At 64.1% G+C, this 17,448-nt stretch overlaps 1 protein-coding gene across 44 annotated transcripts; it reads right to left on the bottom strand.

Annotated features, from left to right (window-relative positions):
- Positions 1-17,404, bottom strand: TNNT3 (troponin T3, fast skeletal type). 44 transcript variants are annotated; one of them, XM_074371419.1, is made up of 19 exons: positions 17,296-17,404; positions 14,319-14,350; positions 14,172-14,185; positions 13,660-13,677; positions 12,357-12,374; positions 12,155-12,196; positions 11,178-11,216; positions 10,950-10,964; positions 8,885-8,908; positions 8,166-8,184; positions 5,534-5,579; positions 4,721-4,837; positions 4,551-4,628; positions 4,189-4,302; positions 3,991-4,100; positions 3,806-3,896; positions 2,704-2,744; positions 2,051-2,091; positions 1-425 (listed from the first exon to the last, which is right to left on the bottom strand). In XM_074371419.1, exons 2-19 carry the CDS (start codon positions 14,333-14,335, stop codon positions 16-18), a joined length of 1,254 nt encoding a protein of 417 aa, XP_074227520.1. In that variant the 5' UTR covers positions 14,336-14,350; positions 17,296-17,404; the 3' UTR covers positions 1-15. The 44 variants fall into 44 exon arrangements, with proteins under 44 accessions (XP_074227520.1, XP_074227522.1, XP_074227524.1 ...); XM_074371421.1 differs by lacking the exon at positions 11,178-11,216; XM_074371423.1 differs by lacking the exon at positions 12,155-12,196.
- Positions 17,405-17,448: the final 44 nt, after the last annotated feature.

Genomic DNA, 17,448 nt, shown 5'->3' with positions numbered 1-17,448 from the left:
GGACAGAAGGGGATTCTAGGCGTGAAAGCCCATCGGCAGAAGTGGAGGGGCTGGCCGAGCCGGCGGGCGTCCGGGCCCAGCACCCGTGGCCTGCTGTTCTCCCGAGCCGACCCCTGAGACGAGCACCCGGTGCCCCTCGGCCCCGCGCTGCAGAGACGCCCCTGCCCCTCCCCCATCGGTCCCCCGCCCCCCGTGACCCCATCCACGAGCCAGCGCACACCTGGTGGAGGGGGGTCTGCCAGCTTTATTCACAGACCCCAGGGGGTGAGGGCAGCGAGGACAGAGACTCGGGTGCTGGGGGGCGGGGGGCGGACACCGCCATGTGGGCTGCCCGGGCCGACGGTCTCTGCCCGGGGCGGTCTCTGCGGCTTTACTTCCAGCGCCCACCGACTTTGCCCTTGGGCGTGGTCCCGGCCTTCTTGCTGCTGCAATTGGGAAGCAAGTGGGTATTGAGCACTGTGGTGCCTGGGACCTGGCCAGCCCCTTCCCCAGCCTCCCCCGGTCCGCAGGCCCCTGACCGCGGCGCTCTGCCGGAGCAGGGGGCTGAGCGCCAGCCCAGCCGCCGTCACTCACCTGTGCCTGCCCGGCCGGGCCTGGGCGCCTTTGTGCTGAGGCAGTTAGTGAGGTTAAAGGGGTGGTGGCCCGAGCCTGGTCCACCGCCCCACCCCTTCCCCACATGCAGGGCTTGGGGCACACGTGGCCATGAGACTGCAGGGGCCCCACTTTGGGCAGGTCTGAGCCCACCCGGAAAGCTGTCCCTGCTGGTGGTGACCATCTTCCCAGTCACTCTGGCCTGAAAAGAGCCTGTGCCCTGTGGGTCACAGCCGCCTGGGGCAGAGGGGCTGAGGCCACGGGCGGCTGTGGTCCTTTGCTCCAGGCCAGCAGTCTCAGCCCGATGGACTCGGGTCCTGGGAGGCCTCTGTCTTGCCTCAGAGTCTTGGCCCTTCGGCCACCAGTTAGAATTGGACCCTGGGGTCAGGAGGTTCCCGCCCCATCTGTCTAATTCTCTCTGCACACCAGCGAGCCAAGGGGGAGCTGGGTGGTGGGTTAGGGTGGAGTGATGGGAGGGTCAGAGCTCTTTTGGGACAACTTTGGGCTGGAATGGGCCCTGCAGCTCTCAAGACTGGCTCCAGGAGAAGGCCTGACGCTGGTGGCCGTGCCCACAGCCCGGCTCCTTCAGCAGGAGCCAGCCTGAGAACCCAAACACGCATGCACACACACATGCACACACACACATGCACATGCACGCACACCCTTTGCCGAATATCAGGTTCTCAAAGGAACCTGCAAAGACTCCAGCCCCGCCCATCGGGGCCCAGGAGGAGGGCGTGTTGCTTTTGCCAGTCCCTCCCTGCTCCCCAGGCAGGAGGAGCCCATCCCTGGGAGTAGCAAGGAGGCAGGGGCCAGCGGAAAAGAGGGAAAAACCCCATTAAATTTTCCAACTGCGAGCAGCCCTGGGGCCACGGCTCTCCTTGGTGCCTGCACCAGCTCAGCCCCTGGGCTCAGAGACAGAGCCTCAGAGTGGGCGCCACCTGAGCACAGGCTGTCCCAGCCCTTCCCAGCAACTGCTGTGATGGGCCCCCCACACCTCAGGGGTGATCATATGGCGGAGGGCTCCCTGTCTCGAGGAACAAGTGATTTCACCCAGGTCGCTCTCGGAGGAGCTGGTGACAAAGCCCAGGCCTCCAGCTTCCCTGTCCCAGGCCACCTTTGAGGTGACACGTTGCTGGGATGTCCAGGAGCCCAGTCTGGCTTTGCTGGGCCACTCTGGGCCCACCCAGAACCTCCCCGAATTGGGGCCTTCTGCCGGCCCTCCCCCAAATCTCAGGTCCTCCTGGGCTCTGTGGGGTGAGGGGAGAAAGGAGGCTGCGGTCCAGGGGTGCGGGGCCCCGACATGCTGGCTCAGGGCACCGGCCAGTTAGTCTTGTTACTGCTCTGCTGAGGGCTCTGGCCGTCGCCCAGGCCGAAACCACCGGGCCCCTGGTGGGTGGTGGCAGCTTTCCCGGGGGCCGTGTGCCCTGTGCAGAGCCGGGGCGGCGGGGCTACTCACTGCTTCTGGGCCTGGTCGATGCGGCTCCTGAGGTTGATGATCTGCAAACAACACAGATGGCTTACCTGCCGCGTCCGAGCAAGGCCGGGCCGGGCACTGGCCCTCGCAGGCCTCGGTGCTCTTACTGGGTCCTGGCTCCTCTGTTTGGAGGACACTGTCCCTTGGCCCTCAGGACCTGTGCCTCTGACTTGCTCTTGGTGGCCTGAGCTGGAGATCTGGGCTATGACACACAGCAGCCCGGATCTGGCCACTTACCTTCCAGCCTGCGCGGAGTGTGGGGCCGGGGGCAGGGGACGAGGTGGGCTTGCAAACAGAACCCCTGCCTCTGGTGGCCGCCAAGCTCAGAGCCCTGCGGCCCTCCTGCGCCTCATGGCCCAGCTGCTCCCTCCTGCTGATGACCCGGGGAGAGGCTGGGGGAGGCTGGGGGAGGCGAGGCCTCTCCCCTGCCACCAACGAGGACAGCAGGTCAGCCTCAGAAGCCCCCAGGTTGCAGGCAGGGGGGAGGAGGCGGGGCAGGAGGAGCAGGAGGAAGGCCTCCATGGTCCCCGTGCCCCCTGCCACCAACACTCGCATCGACCTGGGTTTTCACCATGCGCGAGGCGGCCCGTGCATGAACACAAGAGTCTGGTCCAGGGTGGACTCCGGCTACTTACAACTTGGCCAGCATCTCCACTCTGGCCCGGACGTTCATGATCTAGAAAGACCAAGATGGTTATGGGGCTGGGTGGCTGGTGGTGGAGTCTTCGGGGCCCTGCCGGGCACTGGGCTAGCCTGGGCCAGGGCCCTTGTGGTTCCTGTAGCTCCCGGGGACCCACCGTGGGCCACGCACGGGGGTGTCGGGAGGCCTCGCGCCCCTGGCTCAGCCCTGTGGACCCGAGCCGGGCCAGTCCGGGCTCTGTGAAGGGGAGGCCACTTCTGAGGGCAGCATCCGCGGAGAGCAGTGCTGTTCCCCACGCCTGGCCCAGCGGCCTGCAGCGATGCACATGCCCCGTGGGTGGTCCTGGAGGGTATAGTCCTCCTTCAGGGGAGGAAATTGAGGCACAGAGGACCAGGAAATGTGCCCAAGGGCACAGAGCTCCTGGGAAGGGCAAAGTTTCTCTCGGCTGTCAGTACTGGTCACCAGCACCCTCTGCTTCAGTGGCTGGTAGGGGAAGCTGGGAGAGGTGCCCAGTGTGGAGGGGCCTCCCTGGGCACCTGGAAGAGTGTGAGGGGTGGGCACCACACCTTTGATGGCCAGGCTGGAGGTGCCTGTGTTTCACGCAGCGGCAGGGGAGTCACCAGGACTGGTGCCCTCTCCCCAAGCCCATGTGGACGCTGAGGGACCGTGTCTGCACAGGGCTGCTGTCCTGAGTTGTGAGCCCCGCTCAGGGACTCCTGGCGTCCACCCCCAGGGTGCACAATCTGCACCCCTACCCCCGCAGCTGCCAGTGGGGTCGGACAGTGCCCTCAATCTGCTCCGCGCTCGGGGCCCTCCAGGGCGGTTAGGGACTGGACTTGGGTTTGCAGAGGAGACTGTGAGGGGAGGACACCCCACCCCAGAGATGCTCAGTGCCACCCCGGGTGGGCGTGGGATGCAGGTGTCCTGCCAGCCCCGATGATGCTCTGCCCCGCCACCCCTCCCGCCAGCCCTGGGAGCAGGGGCTGATGGCGGCCTGTGGGATGCTCAGCCACGGTCCCCACAGGACAGGGGCCTGAGCCGGGGTCCGGGGCCCAGGGATGGCCGCCAGTGCGGTGAGGCTGGGGCGCCGCACTCACGTCGTATTTCTGGCGTTTCAGCTTCTCCCCCAACTCGAACTTCTCAGTCTCCAGCTTGTGCAGGGATTCCCAGAGCTCCCTGGCCTTGTCCCTGGGGAGCAGGAGTGGCAAAGGGCAGGCTTGCTGCTCAGCCGGGAGGCGGGGAGGCGGGGAGGCGGGGAGGGAGCCTTCGGGCGGGGCCTCACCTCAGCTTGTCGTCGCCCAGGTGATCGATGTTGAGGGGCTTCCGCCGCTCCGCCAGGACCTTCTTCTTCATCTCCCGGGCCGTCTGCTTCTTGCCTCTCTTCTGGTCGGCCTGAGGGGTACCGCGCAGGGTGTGATGCGACAGCCGGGGGCGGGGCCACAGCCTGGCGCCCCGCGCCCCGTGTCCCGCGCCGCCGCACCTTGGCCAGGTAGCTGCTGTAGTTGGCGCCCATGGAGGACAGAGCCTTCTTCTTCTTCAGGTCGTCCTCCGCCCTCCTCTTGGCCTCCTCCTCCTCCCGACGGGCCTTCTCCTCCTGCGGAGACCCCGGCCCCAGACCTCAGGGCTGCCCTCACTGGGCAGGTGTTGAGGACCCGCCTGGCCTTGGAAGCTTCCAGAAGCTCCAGGTCCTGGCCTGGGTCTGCCCTCTTGCAGGGGCTCAGCCGGGGCCTCTGGCCCCTGGCCCAGCTCAAGGGGAAGCTTGGAGAAGGGCGGGCAGACAGAGCACCTGGTGCTTCTGGGGCTCGGGGTCTGGGGCGGTTGGGGGGGGGGGCCCAGCCTCACCGCCAGCCGGTTCTGGCGCTCCCGCTCCTTCTCAGCCCGGATCCTCTGCTGCTCTGCTCTCTCCGCACGGCGCTTCTCCTGCGGCCGGAGGAGCAGGTCAGCCAGCCCTGCCGACGCCCACCGCATCGGGGGTCCGCCTGCCCCGCCTCGGCCCGGAGCTGCCCACTCACGATTCTCTCCTTGAGTGCGACCAGCTCCTCCTCCTCCTTCTTCCGAGCCTCGAAGTGGCTGTCGATAAGCGCCTGCAGCTCCATGAGGTCTTTGTTCTGACGCTTCTTCTGGATGTCCTGTGGCGGGAGAGCCGCGTCATCCCCACGCCTCCTCTGGAGGCCCTGGCCCTCCTGGTGGCACCTTTCTGTGCTCCAGCCGGGAGCCCTGACCCACCTGGCTGCCAGGACAGCTGACAGCGGCAAGGGACCTTTTGGCCTTGCCTTGTCCCTGCAGCTCCCTCCTGGGGGCTAGGGGCTGCCTGATCCCTTAGCCACAGGGTAGGAATGGTGCCCTCCCTGTGAGTGACTCTGGGCCCTGCACAGCCCTGAGGTCGGTTGTCAGCCCCTGGGATGGGCGGTCTCCGACTTGGCCTTGCTGTTGTGCTCAGAGATGCCCTGAATGGACCAGGCAGAGAGGAAGCTGGGGAGCGAGACAGTCTGTGGGATATACAGATGGAGAAGTGGGTGAATGGATGGGTGACTGGGCAGACGGATGGATGATGATGGATGGATGGGTGAGTGGTTGGCTGGGTGGGTGGAGGAAAGGACCGATCAGTGGATGGAGGATGGATGGAAGGATGAAGGAGGAGGAAGGAAGAGTGGCATCTATCACTGGGGGAGTTTCCTCCGGTCCAGAGATGAACTAAAGCAGAACTGCATAGTACCAGGAAGCCCTGCTCTAGAGGAGATGGTCTGCTCAGGATTAGCCTGGAGCCTGAAGGCTGGGGGCTGGTTGGAGGGGACACCATGTTGATCTGGGCTCCATAAACTTACATCAAAGTCTACTTTCTCCCCTTCTGGGATCTTAGGAGCAGTGAGTCTGGAAAAGAGCGAGAGACTTGTGAATGGAGACAAGAGGGGACCCCACCAGGACAGTGGGCCTGGCCTGCACCGGCCTGACCCCCTACGCTCTCCCCTGGCACTAGGCGTGACCTTTGCTCTTATCAGAGGGGTAACTCACTGTCCCCAGAGTGGCTCGACCCTTAGAGAAGTTTTCAACCTCTTAGCGTCCCTCTGTTTTGCCAACTTTTGGACCTCGCAAGGGCTGTGTCACCCCTGTCTGTCCAGGAAGGGCAGCCTTGGTTTCTTTCTCAAACAAATAAACAAATGCAGCTAGGGCCTGACTGGGAGGCAGGGTGGGCACCGCAGCCTCTCAGGGCCTTTGGCCTCTGCGTCAGGAGCCGCCGTCTCAAGTGATCCTGTGCATTTATTTGGCTCCTCTCTGAAGTTTCTTTCTGGGGACCCAAAGGAAGGGGCTCTGGGCAGGAAGCACCTTGGAGAAGAAATAAGACTCGCACCCCCAGATCTGGCACCCCGAGTCCAGCTGCTGCAGCCACGGCGACCGGCGACCGGCGCCCTCCCACCAGAACATTCCAGATGAGCAAGGAGCTCCAACAGCGACATAACAATTTCTTAAGACAAGCCGTAGGGGAAGGGGGAGCCGAATGTGGACCAGAACGTCCTGCACAGGGAGAGGTGGCCAGGTGACCCCAGGCAAACGAAAAGCTGATGGATGTGGAAACAGGCAAAACTTGAAGCGGGGAGAGAGAGAGAGGGAAAAAAAACCAGACTAGAAAAATATTTTCAGCAAACACAGAGAAGACTTATATCCTTATGCAAACCGATGATTAAGAAAACCCTGAGACGCCTCCGCTGTCAGATAAATGGGCCGAGGGCATAAGCTAGCAGCTCCCCCAGAAGAAAGAGTGCCAGTCAGCAGGCGCGGGAGAGGCCCGCGCAGCAGCGCAGGAATGCAAAGGAAAACAGCCGGAGAGGCCGTTTCTCATCCAGCCGTCAGGGGCCGCGCGGTGCAGGCACGAGCGGGCCGGCAGCGCGGCGCGCAGACCGCGCTGGCCGCCCTCGCCGAAGCCATTTGGATGTCAAAAGCCTTAAGAACACTCCTCCTCTTTGACCCAGTAATTCCAGTTCTGGGAATGCGGCCTAGGGAAATAACCCGAAGGACAGAAAATGCTTTCCATCCAGCGTTATTTATGATAGTAAAATATGGGGGAAAGCCTTAATATCCTGCAATAGAGGAATGGTTAGGAAAATTATGGTTTGTCCAATTGATGGAATATTATGTGGCCATTCAAAATATTTAAGAAGACTATGTAAAAACATGGAAAAATACTTAGGAACAGCGCTGCATTAGAAAAAAAAAAAAAAAGCAGAATTCAAGGCTGTATAGACAGTCCCATGTTTGAAAAACAGCTCAGAGTTTCAGTCTTTTTTCCCCGAGCCCTGTGCATGGAAAAAGAGTAGGAAGAAATAAGTCTTTTTACTTCTTTCTACTCCTTTCCGCGGTCTGGCTGGCGGGGTGGAGAGTTATGGATGATTTTTTTTTCATTGGACTTTCACGTATTTTCCAAATTTTCTTTAATGAGGTGTTTTATTTTCATAATGAAAACACAAACAGTTTTTTTTTTTAAACTAGAAAATATCTTGTGACCTGGCAGCTTTCTTTAAGATTGCTGAAAAATAAGGGGCAACGGCTGGAAATGTGCTGGCCACACCTTCACATGGCCCCGGTCCCCTCGGGAGGGCTGGGCTTCCCCCAGGTGGGAGCGGACCCGGGGCGTGGGCGGGCTCGCACTCATGTTCCGTCACGTGGGGCGCGAACACAGCCCCGGATGCTCCACGGGACGGGGTAGGGGGGATCGTGTGCGACGCGCTGTGGGCTTGTGAGTGTTTATCAGAAGCAGAAAAGCCAGGATAGTCGGATCAAAACCAGAAACCTCCGAACAACACCCGAGTGGGTAAAAACGAGGGAAAGAAAGAGCCTCTGAGCAGGGATGGTGCCCCCAGAGGGTGTTGTGGCTCCTGCCCAGGTTCTGTTCGGACGCGCCCTCCAACACCCCGCTTCCACGCTTGGTTCACGTCCGGAGGGACAGCACAGCCGGGTGCGGCAAGGGCCAGAGAGGGCAGGGGAGAGCTCCGTGGGCCTACCTCTCTCTGCCCCACCTCCCCCGGCTTCCCTCCTCCGCCCGCAGCCTCCTCCTGCAGGAAGCCTTCCTTGGATGAACTGGATGAACTGGGGCAGCGCCTTGCCCGACGAGACCTCCAGAGTCCCCGGGGGAAGTACCAGGTGACTTCTGATCCCCGCCTGTAGGGGGGCACCAGCTGCCCCCAGTAATCACATTCTCATCGTGTGCCTCTCAGAACTCCAGAGCCTCAGCCACCACATCAAGGAGCCGAGGAGCAGCTCTGTCTCTCAGGGGCTGGGTCCCCAGAGCCTAGGACGCTGCTTTCCTTGAGGTGCCGGGGGCCCAGCCTTGGGGGTACTGGCTCCCCAGTGACCTCGGCCCTATCCAGCCTGCTCACTCTGGCCTCTCCTCCAAGCACCGGCTCCAGGCCCACCCAGCCCGCCCGGCCCGCCCGGCCCGCCCGGCATCCAGCCCACACTCACCTGGGTCTCGGCTTCTCCTCTGGTCAGCACAGCGCCGGCGCGGGGAGAGCGGGATGGGGAGAGAGACCAGGTGAGACGGGAGCCAGCTCCTGTCTGCAGTCCCCTGGGGGCACCTAGCGGGGGGCTTCCTGGGCTTGGCCAGCAGGGCGATCTGCCTCTCCAGCTGAGCCCCTCACCCCTCTCCCCACCCTCCAGGAGCCAGTGGGTCTTGTCCCCGCCCCAGGGCCCATGGAAGTCCTGGTGGAGTCTACGGAGCAGTGCTAGGTGAGGGGCCCAGGACGCTGGAGCAAGAGGGAGGGCTCTAAGGAGGAAGAGATGGAAGCTCCAAGCAGCGTCCTGGGGGCAGGAAGGCAAGAGAGGAAGACCAGAGGTGCGGAGGGAGGGGGAGTAGAGATGGGGGGAGGGAGGAGCACCCCCAGCCCAGGCTCCCTGGCTGCTGGCTGGTCTCCACTGACCATCCCACCCTGGTGTCGGGCAGAAGCTTGGAAACAGGCAGTGCCTGTGAGGCCCTGGCAGCCAAGCCCACGGCAGACGCAGCGCAAAGCAGCAAGGCCCAGCCCTCGGGGCCCCGGTGCCCAGAGACGAGGAGGACAGACAGGTGGACAGGCGGGCGAGGGAGAGGGATGGAGAGCCCGCGGGATGGCCCTGGGCAGGCAGGTCCTCTCGTCTAAGGGCCTGTCAGGACACAGCCTGAGTGCTGCCGCCAAGGGACCCCTTACCTTCCTCCTCCTCCTCCTCTGCATCTTCGGGGCGTAAGCGCACATGCAAGAGAAGAGCGCGAGGCCGCAGGGAGCGTCAGGGGCGTGAGCGGGGGCCCAGCCAGGGGACACACCCAGACCCCCTCTTGCCTGGGTGCACGTTGACCTGGCCCCGTTTGCGGCCCCAGCTGAGAGCCAGAGAATCTCTGTCTGGGGAGGGTCTGGAGGGGCCGTGGGCCCAGGAGGGCCTGGGAGAGCCCGCCCCACCCAGGAGGCCTGGTGCTGGCTGGAGGGCGCAGGGGCCTGTGAGCGCTGGCCCCTGGCTTCTTTGAATCTTTCTGCGGGGGGCACGCAGTCCTGGGGACCTGACACCTGGGTTTTGCTGAGTTGGAACCCAGCGGGTCTGGGACAGTTAGGTTCATAAAGTCTTGTTAGTCCCGGTCACAGGCCGTGGGGGTGCAGGGAGCCCTCAGGCTGAGCCCTGAGGCCCGGCTCCCAGCCGCCCTAGGGAGCCTGCCCTGACACTGAAGAGGCTTCTCTCCTGGAGGCTGCACAGGCCTCCTCTGCCTCTCCCGCCGCCACCCCATGGGGCTGGCCTTGTGACCAGAGGCCTGTCTGGACTGTAGCCTTCAGACCTGAGACCCCACCTGCCTGGGGTAACCTGGCTGCCCTCACGTAGGGGCTACGTCCTTTGACCCTCCTGGCCTTCCCTGGGCCCTGGGGAAGTCCTGGCTGGCTCAGGGTCTGCGGCAGGACTGGCTGTGCCTAACCTCCTAACCCCCGCCCCCAGCCCCTGCTCCAGGACCTTCGGTGGTGATGGCAGGGCAGTCCACATGGAAGACCCTCAGCCTGTCTGGCCTTGCCCCAGGCCTGCCCCAAGTGGGCAGGGAGGGTGGCATCCCCAGCCCTCAGCCATGCTCTGGGCAGGGTCTCCCCTCGCGCCCCCTCAGCTGCACACCACTCCCACCAACATCCCCTGCACCTGGGGGGCTGAGGGACACAGGGGACTCTGGGAACTGATGCTTGGGGAGGGAGTGGTGGGGAGCCAAACGCTGTGGGATGATGGGACCCCACGGCTAAGCTCCCCTAGGCAGAGGGCAAGCAGACAGCGGCCTCGCCTCTCCACACCCCCTCTGTCTATCTGTCTGTCTGTCTGTCTGTCTGTGGGCCTCAGGGCTGGCTCCAGGGTGTCCTGGTAACTTTGCAGCCGGCACCATCCCTCCCTGGACCCTCGTTCCTCGTTCCTGTGAGGCCCCGCACCCGCCACCCAGCCCTGGGGCCCGGCACATCCCGTTCCACAGGGGACCTTGCTAAGGTCAGAGAAGGGAAAACACTTTGGGGTCGTGCTAGGGGTTCAGGCCCAGCTGGGAGGCCGCCTGCAGCCCCTTGAGGAATCGTGTGACTCCCCGGCTTGAGCCCTGACCTCCACCCCAGAGCACAGCCAGCCCCACTGCAGGAAAGCCAGGCCCACCCAGGAGCCTCCTCACGCCAAGTGTGTCTTGCTCCCGCCCAGGAGATGGGGGGAATGCTGGGGCCTGACTGCTCGTTTGCACACAAGGCTCCCTGCTGTTCCAGGTCCCCCACGTCCCCCCCTCAACCTCAGCCTGACCTTCTGTTTCACCCCACTTACCTCTCCACCCTTCCTGCAGCAACCCCTCCTTCCTTCTCTCTGGCTTGCTGTCTGGGGCAGGGCAGGGGCCACCTGCCTTGCCTCTCCCCCTCGGCTTTTCTCCATCCCACCCCGGTGGATCCAGAGGGTCCTAGTGGACCCCAGCACCATCCTCCAGAGGCCTGTACCCCTCTCAGGCCCTACACTCAGCTCCGTGCTTGGTCTCAAGTCTGGTCACCCCCCACCTTCCTGCTGGTGGTCCGGGAAGGGCCTTGTCCCCTCATCCCTGAAAGCTCACCTGCATGATGGGGACAGGAGACCCGCACCCCAGCAGCCAGTCCTGCCTGAGCCGGCACCCCAGGCCTACCCTGTCCCCAGCCTGTCCCTACCCCATAGGAATGGTGGCGAGAGTCATGCAGGGCGGGAAGAGGCGTCAGGGCTCAGGAACTGGCGGGGGGCCGGGGGCAGTGAGTGTACCTTCTTGGACTTCCTCTGCAGAAGCCGCGCCATGGAGGGGGAGGGGGGAAGAGAGAACCAGTGTGAACCTCGGGGCAGAGATGGGGGCAGGGGCGCAGCAGGCGAGCAGAACCACATGTGAGTGGGTTACACGCCCCCTTTTTCCTTCTGGGCCAGGCTGCCAGTTCACACCCACACACGGCCACGTGTGCACACGCGCCCTTACGGGACGGAAGACATGGCACATACCTGGTTCATGAACTTCATGAACTTCATGAACTTCATGGGCTAAGGAGCGCCATGGAGCAAGGCAACACGCGGGTCAGAGGTCAAAGGAGAAAGGATCCGAGGTTAAAGGAAACAGCCGGTCACCCCGGAGGGGTCGGCGGCCGAGGCCGAGGGGTGGGGAGCATGCGGGGAGTGAGCAAGACACAGTCAGTGCTGGCCGGGGCCGCTGCCCCCGTCCTGTCCCTGCCCCACGCTGGGGAAACTGAGGCTCTTGTTTCTGCTGTGAACATCACTGCTGTCCTGGGGACGTCAGCTCCGTGGCTTCCTCTGCCGCCTCCCCCTTCCCGCCTCCCACAGGCCCCTAGGAAGGACTCCACACGGAAGCCTGGAGGTCCGCACGCAGGGCTGCAGCCTGGTGGGTTGGCACCTGGGCCCAGAAGGGCAGGGCCTGCCGCCCAGGAAGCCTGGAGGACGCCCTGCTTCTAGTAGCCCCAGAGCGGGACACACTCCCTTCTCTCTCCTAGCCTGCGAGAAGGTCCGCGTGGCCCCAGACGTCGGCTGCTCCGTCCACTGATCCAAGCACGGGGCTCCTGAACCTTACATGGTCCACCCGGACCCCGAGGAGGGAGCCCACTGGGGCAGGCTGGAGAGGTGGCCAGGGGGCTCTCAGTTACCCTCCCTGGGGCGGGAGGCTGGGTTCAGGGACGTCCCGGGACCGCTAGGTCTACATCTGGTCCAGCCGTCCCCCCCCCCGTGGACCCACCCTCCCGGTGCCGGGGATGGGTGACCTCTGTCTGCAGCCCAGCCCATGTTGGTGGTGCTGGACCTTGAGGGGCCCCCTCTCTGGTCAAGCATTGGCCTTGGTTAGTGGGTTAGGTGGAGGCCACATGTGGGGGCCCTTCGGCTGGCTGGCCCCCCGCTGTCCTCGCCCTCCCCAACCCTGGCTCCCAGCCAGCCCCGGGCCCCACATGGGGACCAGAAGTCCTGGGTCCTCATACCTTCCTCATGGACTTCATGGACTTCTGCAGGTGGAGGGGGCGCTGGGCGTGCAGGTGGCAGGAGGAGAGAGGACAGGTTATGCCAGGAGCACACGGCACGTCCTCAGAGGGGGTGGGGGGCAGGCAGGGGTCACCACGAGGGCCAGTGGGGCAGAAGGGCTGGAATGTGCTTGCAGGGGCCGGCGTCCTGGACCCCTCTTACCTTCCTCCTGGGCCTCTTCTGAGGTGGGAGCCGGAGAAACAGGAGGGAAAGAGGAAACAAGGTGTTAGAGGGCCACACCCGGGCGGCGGGGAAGGAGGCGGCCCTGGGGGGAGGTGCAGCCGGAGCTCCAGGGGCCAGGGAAGGCTGGGTCCTGCACCCCAGCCAGGCGGCAAGCCTGCGGGGCCTCGGAGACCTCAGGGCCTTGGCCCCGTCTCTGCCAAGCGTGACCTCCTCCCTGGCCCTGGGGGTCTCTGAGCCCCGTACCCCTCGTGGGGGAGCTTGCCCTGGACTGCGACGTCTGTGCATGGAAGGGTCTAGCTAAGTCTGACTCCAAAGGGGACGGAAGTGCAGAAGGGACGAAGTCATGTTAGGGGAGACCCCCAGGAGATGCAGGGGCGTCCCACGTGGGCCTGAAGGCCGGCCTCGGAGGACCCTGCCTGTCAGCCCCGTCACCTTCCCCAGGGAAGGGCGGCTCCCAGGATCATGGCTCCCTCTCAAAGACATCTTTCCACCTTTTCAGCGTAAAAAGAACTGTTTTGCTCACGTTGTTAGGGCAGCCAAGTGTTTTCAAATCTTTTCAAAACCTAGTGCCCAGCATACCCCGCAGGAGAGCCCTGCCTGGTGAAGTTCGTGAGAGCCTTCCTGCACCTGAGTGGGTGCCAGGGGCCGCACTCAGGCTCCCGTCCGGCCTGAGAACTGCCCGTGTGCACCCTCCCCAGGTGCAGAGGCTCCCTCGCTCCCACGCCTGTCTGGGCACCACAGGGAGGCTGCCGCAGACGCCAGGCGCAGACACCGGGCGCAGGGAGGGGTCTCCAGCTCGGCCTGGAGGTCATTGCTCCGGAAGGGGAGGGGAGGCATGCTGAGAGAGACAGAGACAGAGATGGACAGATGGAGACAGAGACAGGAAGAGAGATGCAAAGAGGCAGAGACAAAGATGGAGAGAGAGACAGAGATGCTGGGAGGCAGGCAGGACTTCCACACCCACACATGGTATTAAGAGGTGAGAGTCTGAACAACCAAATCCCAGCTAACTGCACGCACCAGGGACACGTGAGATTATTATGTATACAGAATACATAATAACATAAAAAGTATTAATGAACGATTAATGAGTGTTCTTGAGGCAGACAGTTAGGGGTGATGGCAGATGGGAATTAAGGATGAGGAAGGTGGATGGTTAATTGGTGAGCTGGGAGGCCAGAGGCCCTGTGGGGATGAGGCTGGGAATACAGAACAGGACAGGAAGAGGCTGGGTCAGGGAGGTCTGGGGCGGGTGGGGCACTTCTGGGACTGCCCGAGTTACCTTCCTCCTCGTACTCTTCTGCAGGGGGTAGAACAAAGGAGAGGAGCCAGTTAGAGGGCGACCCGGGGGCCAGCCTCGAAGGGGAGGAGGGAGGGGGCCGGTATGCCCCATCCCCGACCTTCAGGGATGGGGACCCTAGAGAAGGGGACAGGGAGGAGGAGGAGGCTCTGGCCATGCCAGCGGCTCGTGGGGACGGGTGTGAGCCACGGGTGCTGCGGTCCTACGGTGGGGACCATGGCAGCGACTGGCCAGGCCTGGGGTCCGCCTGGACAGCTTTGCAGTGCGGAGCACGGTGTGCGGACAGGTGGGACTGCACTTGAGGACCTGCCTTTAGAGAAGGGAGGCGCAAGGCTCGGGAACCCCATTTACAGTGAGGAGTCGATCTAGACATGGCAGATCTGGGGCTTCCAGCCGGGGTGCAGGAAGCGCCGTCAGCAGTTGGAGAGCCCGTCCCCAACCGGGTTTTCTGCCTAGAGGCTGACGCACAGACGGGAAGTAGCTTTCACACTTACCCTCGACGTGCTCACTGTGGGGGAGAGAGGGGGAGAGGGAGAGGGGTCAGGGGGCTTCTCTCAGCGGGGGTGTGACAAACACCAGAGGGGCCTCCGGCCGCCGGGCACAGCCGAGGTCCAGGGGCCCCGAGGCGGGCAGGTACTCACACTTCCTCGTCCGACATGGTGGGAGGGTGTTTCTGCAGGGGGAGGGGAGGCCAGGACAAGAGTTAGAAGTTGCCTTGGCCTAGAAGTAATGCAGTGGGGGGAATGGCCTCTTGGCGCTGGGCTGGGAGGGGCTGCCGTGGACAAGGGCCGAGGGCCAGCTCTCCGGCCTCGGGCGGGCCCACTCCTGCTCCCGGGGCCTCCTCATCAGGCCGTCTGGCTTCTTCCAAGGCCCCAGGCCCCCCGCCCCCCAGCCCTCCTCGCCCCAGATCTGATCCCACTCCGCCCCCCTTCCTGCCCTGGCTCCAGCCTGGAGCTTGGAATCCCGAGCTTGGACGGGATGCTGAAAGGTCGTGGCAGGGCAGGCCTCCTCTCCCCAGCATTCCCCGAGAAGGGCCGTTCAGAAGGCACGGTCCTCGTCCAGGCTGGGGAGGGCCCAGCCGGCTGCTCTGGGTCGTGGAGAGGTCCCCTTCACGTTGCCTTCCAACCTGCCTCTTGGGGTATCTGCCCTTGGGCCTCTGTGTGGGGCTCCCAGGGAGACCCTGGATCACAGAGCCCCACTCTCCCAGAGGGGCACCCGGGCCTTCCCTGGCCTTCCCGGCCTCCTGACTGGCTGAAGGCTTCCTGCAAGGGCCCTGTGTCCTCTCCCGGGAGGGCCCTGGGACCCCCTGGGGCCCCTCGGGGCCCTGTGCAGAGCCCTCTTCCCTGAGTCACAAGAAGCACAAGCCGTTCCGCACCCCCGGCCCCCCGAGATCACGGCGACGGGGTCTGGGCTGCTTCTCCGTGCATCCCCAGCCTGGTGCCCGTCAAGCCTGCGTGGGCACCCTGACCCTCCCTCAGCCCGCTTTCCCAGGCCACGTGGGTGCTCTTGGATTTGTCAGCATCTGCAGGGAAGCTCTGTGCCCGGGCCTGGCTGCACACGTCCAGGTGCGGCCGGCGCCAGGCCAGCTCGCTTGGGGACTGTCTGTCCGTGAGCTGGCCACCGCGCACTCCTGAGGCGGCCGGGGCCTGGGAGCGCTCCGAGCAGCTGCAGCAGAATGTTGGCCCAGGGTTTTGAGAACCAGAGTTCACGACAGCATGCTATGGCTTACTTGAAGACAATAGCTGTGGCCCCCCACCCCTGGGGGCTCCGTGCGAGAAAAACACAAGTTCATCATCTAAACACGTGTCCACAGCACGTTGCTAAGGCGGGAGCAGCGTTCCAGAGCCCCGGGCAAGAATGTTGATTTTCCCAGAGCAATTTAAGCTCCATGCAAAATCAGCCAGTGGATCTCGGCTAACCCCTCCAGGAAGCCAGGCAGCCCTTTCCCATCCCAAAGCCTCTTCCTGAGACTCTGCTGCCCCCTCAGGTGACAGCCTCCGGCCCTGTCTACAGCTGGGGTCTCCCTGCTCCTTGGCCCAGACCCTCCTGGTGGCCCTGCCCCTGCCCAGGCTCCTCTCTCAGGAGCCCGGCCCTCCCCGTGCTGTGCCCACCTTGCACGCTGGAGCGGCCCGACACCTGTCAGCCTCCTTGAGAGGGGCGGTCATGGCCTGTGTCCAGGGCTGGGTTATTTTTAAGGAGCTAGTGACAGCTGAGGTGTCCAGAAATAGGCACCCAAAATAGCCAAGACACCTCTGCCCAGAAACCCAAGATGGCAGGAGGGGGACTGGGAAGGCGGCCGCCTGCTCAGGTCTTGGCCTGGCCTCCCTGACAGCCCCTCCGGTGACCCTGCAGGTCTCTCAGGCCCTGGCCCCCCATCTCGGCCTCCTGTCTTCTGCACCCGAAGGCGACACACAGGTGGGCTCCCGCAGCCCCAGGTGGGGTTGCTCTGTGTCCCCGCCCCCACCCCCACCCTGCTCTGTCTGTCAGGGAGAGGCCCAGGGTGGGGTGTGCCTGGGGGCAGGGTGGCATTCGACAGCTGAGAAGGAAACCAGTTGTCCAGTTAGCATTCTGCCCGCAGAGGGGCCGTTGTCAAAACAGCCTCTGAGGTCACCACTCCTTGAGGACACCCCGTCCTTCCTTCCCAAGTGACAAGATGGGGGCAGGGAGGCAGAAGGCCCTGCCACTGTGGGCCCCTGACCACTTGGCAGTGGCTCCTGGGCCATCTCCTCCCAGAATGGTCGAGGGCACTCAAAAGGAGCCACCCGGTGAGGGCGCCCCATCCCGTGACGTCAGGAGGGGCAGCGGAGCCCTGATCCCAAGGGGCCAGGAGCTCAGGCAGGGCCTCTTGGGAGCACGTGCTCCTCCGGCTCAGGAGGTGGGACCCGTCTTTTCAGGCCGGCAGCACCGACGCCCAGCTCCTCGCTCCTCCCTCTGGCCTGCCCCGAGCCCAGGCGCTGCCCACTCCAGTGCTTGAGCCCTAGGCACTGCCACCAGGCTGCAGGGTCCCAGCCACCCCTCCCCACAGGCCAATCACGGGGTGAGTCACACCAGCCCCATCTTAGGTTCTGTCTTTACAGATGGAGGCATTGGAGGCAGTGGCCACTGGATGGAGAGCCCCAGCCTCCTGGGAGGAGCTAGCCAGGTGCCCCTCAGCTTAGCAGAGCCCTGTGGAAGGGCCCAGACAGGCCGGGAAGGCCAGGCACGGCAGCTCCCGCACCGCAGGAGGCCCTGAAGCCTGGGCCCCGCCACTAGCAGGGCTCCTTGTCTCACATCCTCACCTCTCTCCAGCCGTCTGCCTGGGGACCGCCCCCCTCATCCCTGGGCCTCCCAGAAGCCCCGTTCTGCCTCCCCTCCGGCCTCCCTGCCCCTGTGCTCTGGTCTGGAATGGCTTTGTCCACATCCGATATTCAGAGAACATCGCCCCACAACGCCAGCACCCCAGACCTCGGCACCCTGTGGGGCCTTCCTGGGTTCTCTGAGAAGCAGTGGTTGGAGCTGAGGGGATGGGAATGACAGCGTCCTGGAAGAGCTGCACCCTGGGGCCCAGAAGGGGCCGAGGCCAGCCAGCACCCAGCAGGCCCCTCCCAGCCCTGGGCGGCCGCTCTCAGCTGTACTGACCTGCGGCTGGGTCTAGAGAGACGGGCAGGAGCTCCCTGTGGACAGGACCGGCTCAGGCACTGCCCGCTCGGCCTCACACCCTCATGTTATAGTGACATTTGATCTTTCCAAGCAGCCCATTGGCCAGGGGCTGGGTGGCCGGGCGCGTGGGGT

The sequence above is a fragment of the Camelus bactrianus genome, chromosome 10 (genome assembly GCF_048773025.1).
Source record: "Camelus bactrianus isolate YW-2024 breed Bactrian camel chromosome 10, ASM4877302v1, whole genome shotgun sequence".
Lineage (NCBI taxonomy): Eukaryota > Metazoa > Chordata > Mammalia > Artiodactyla > Camelidae > Camelus > Camelus bactrianus.
This window is presented reverse-complemented; position numbering and strand designations above follow the sequence as displayed.

What these genes read in the sequence shown, in the direction of transcription:
- TNNT3 (XM_074371419.1), bottom strand. An exon ending in TGAAACGCCAGAAATACGAC is followed by an intron (nt 2,745 to 3,805) that starts GTGAGTGCGGCG and finishes TGGTCTTTCTAG; the next exon opens with ATCATGAACGTCCGGGCCAG. An exon ending in ATCGACCAGGCCCAGAAGCA is followed by an intron (nt 426 to 2,050) that starts GTGAGTAGCCCC and finishes TCCCAATTGCAG; the next exon opens with CAGCAAGAAGGCCGGGACCA.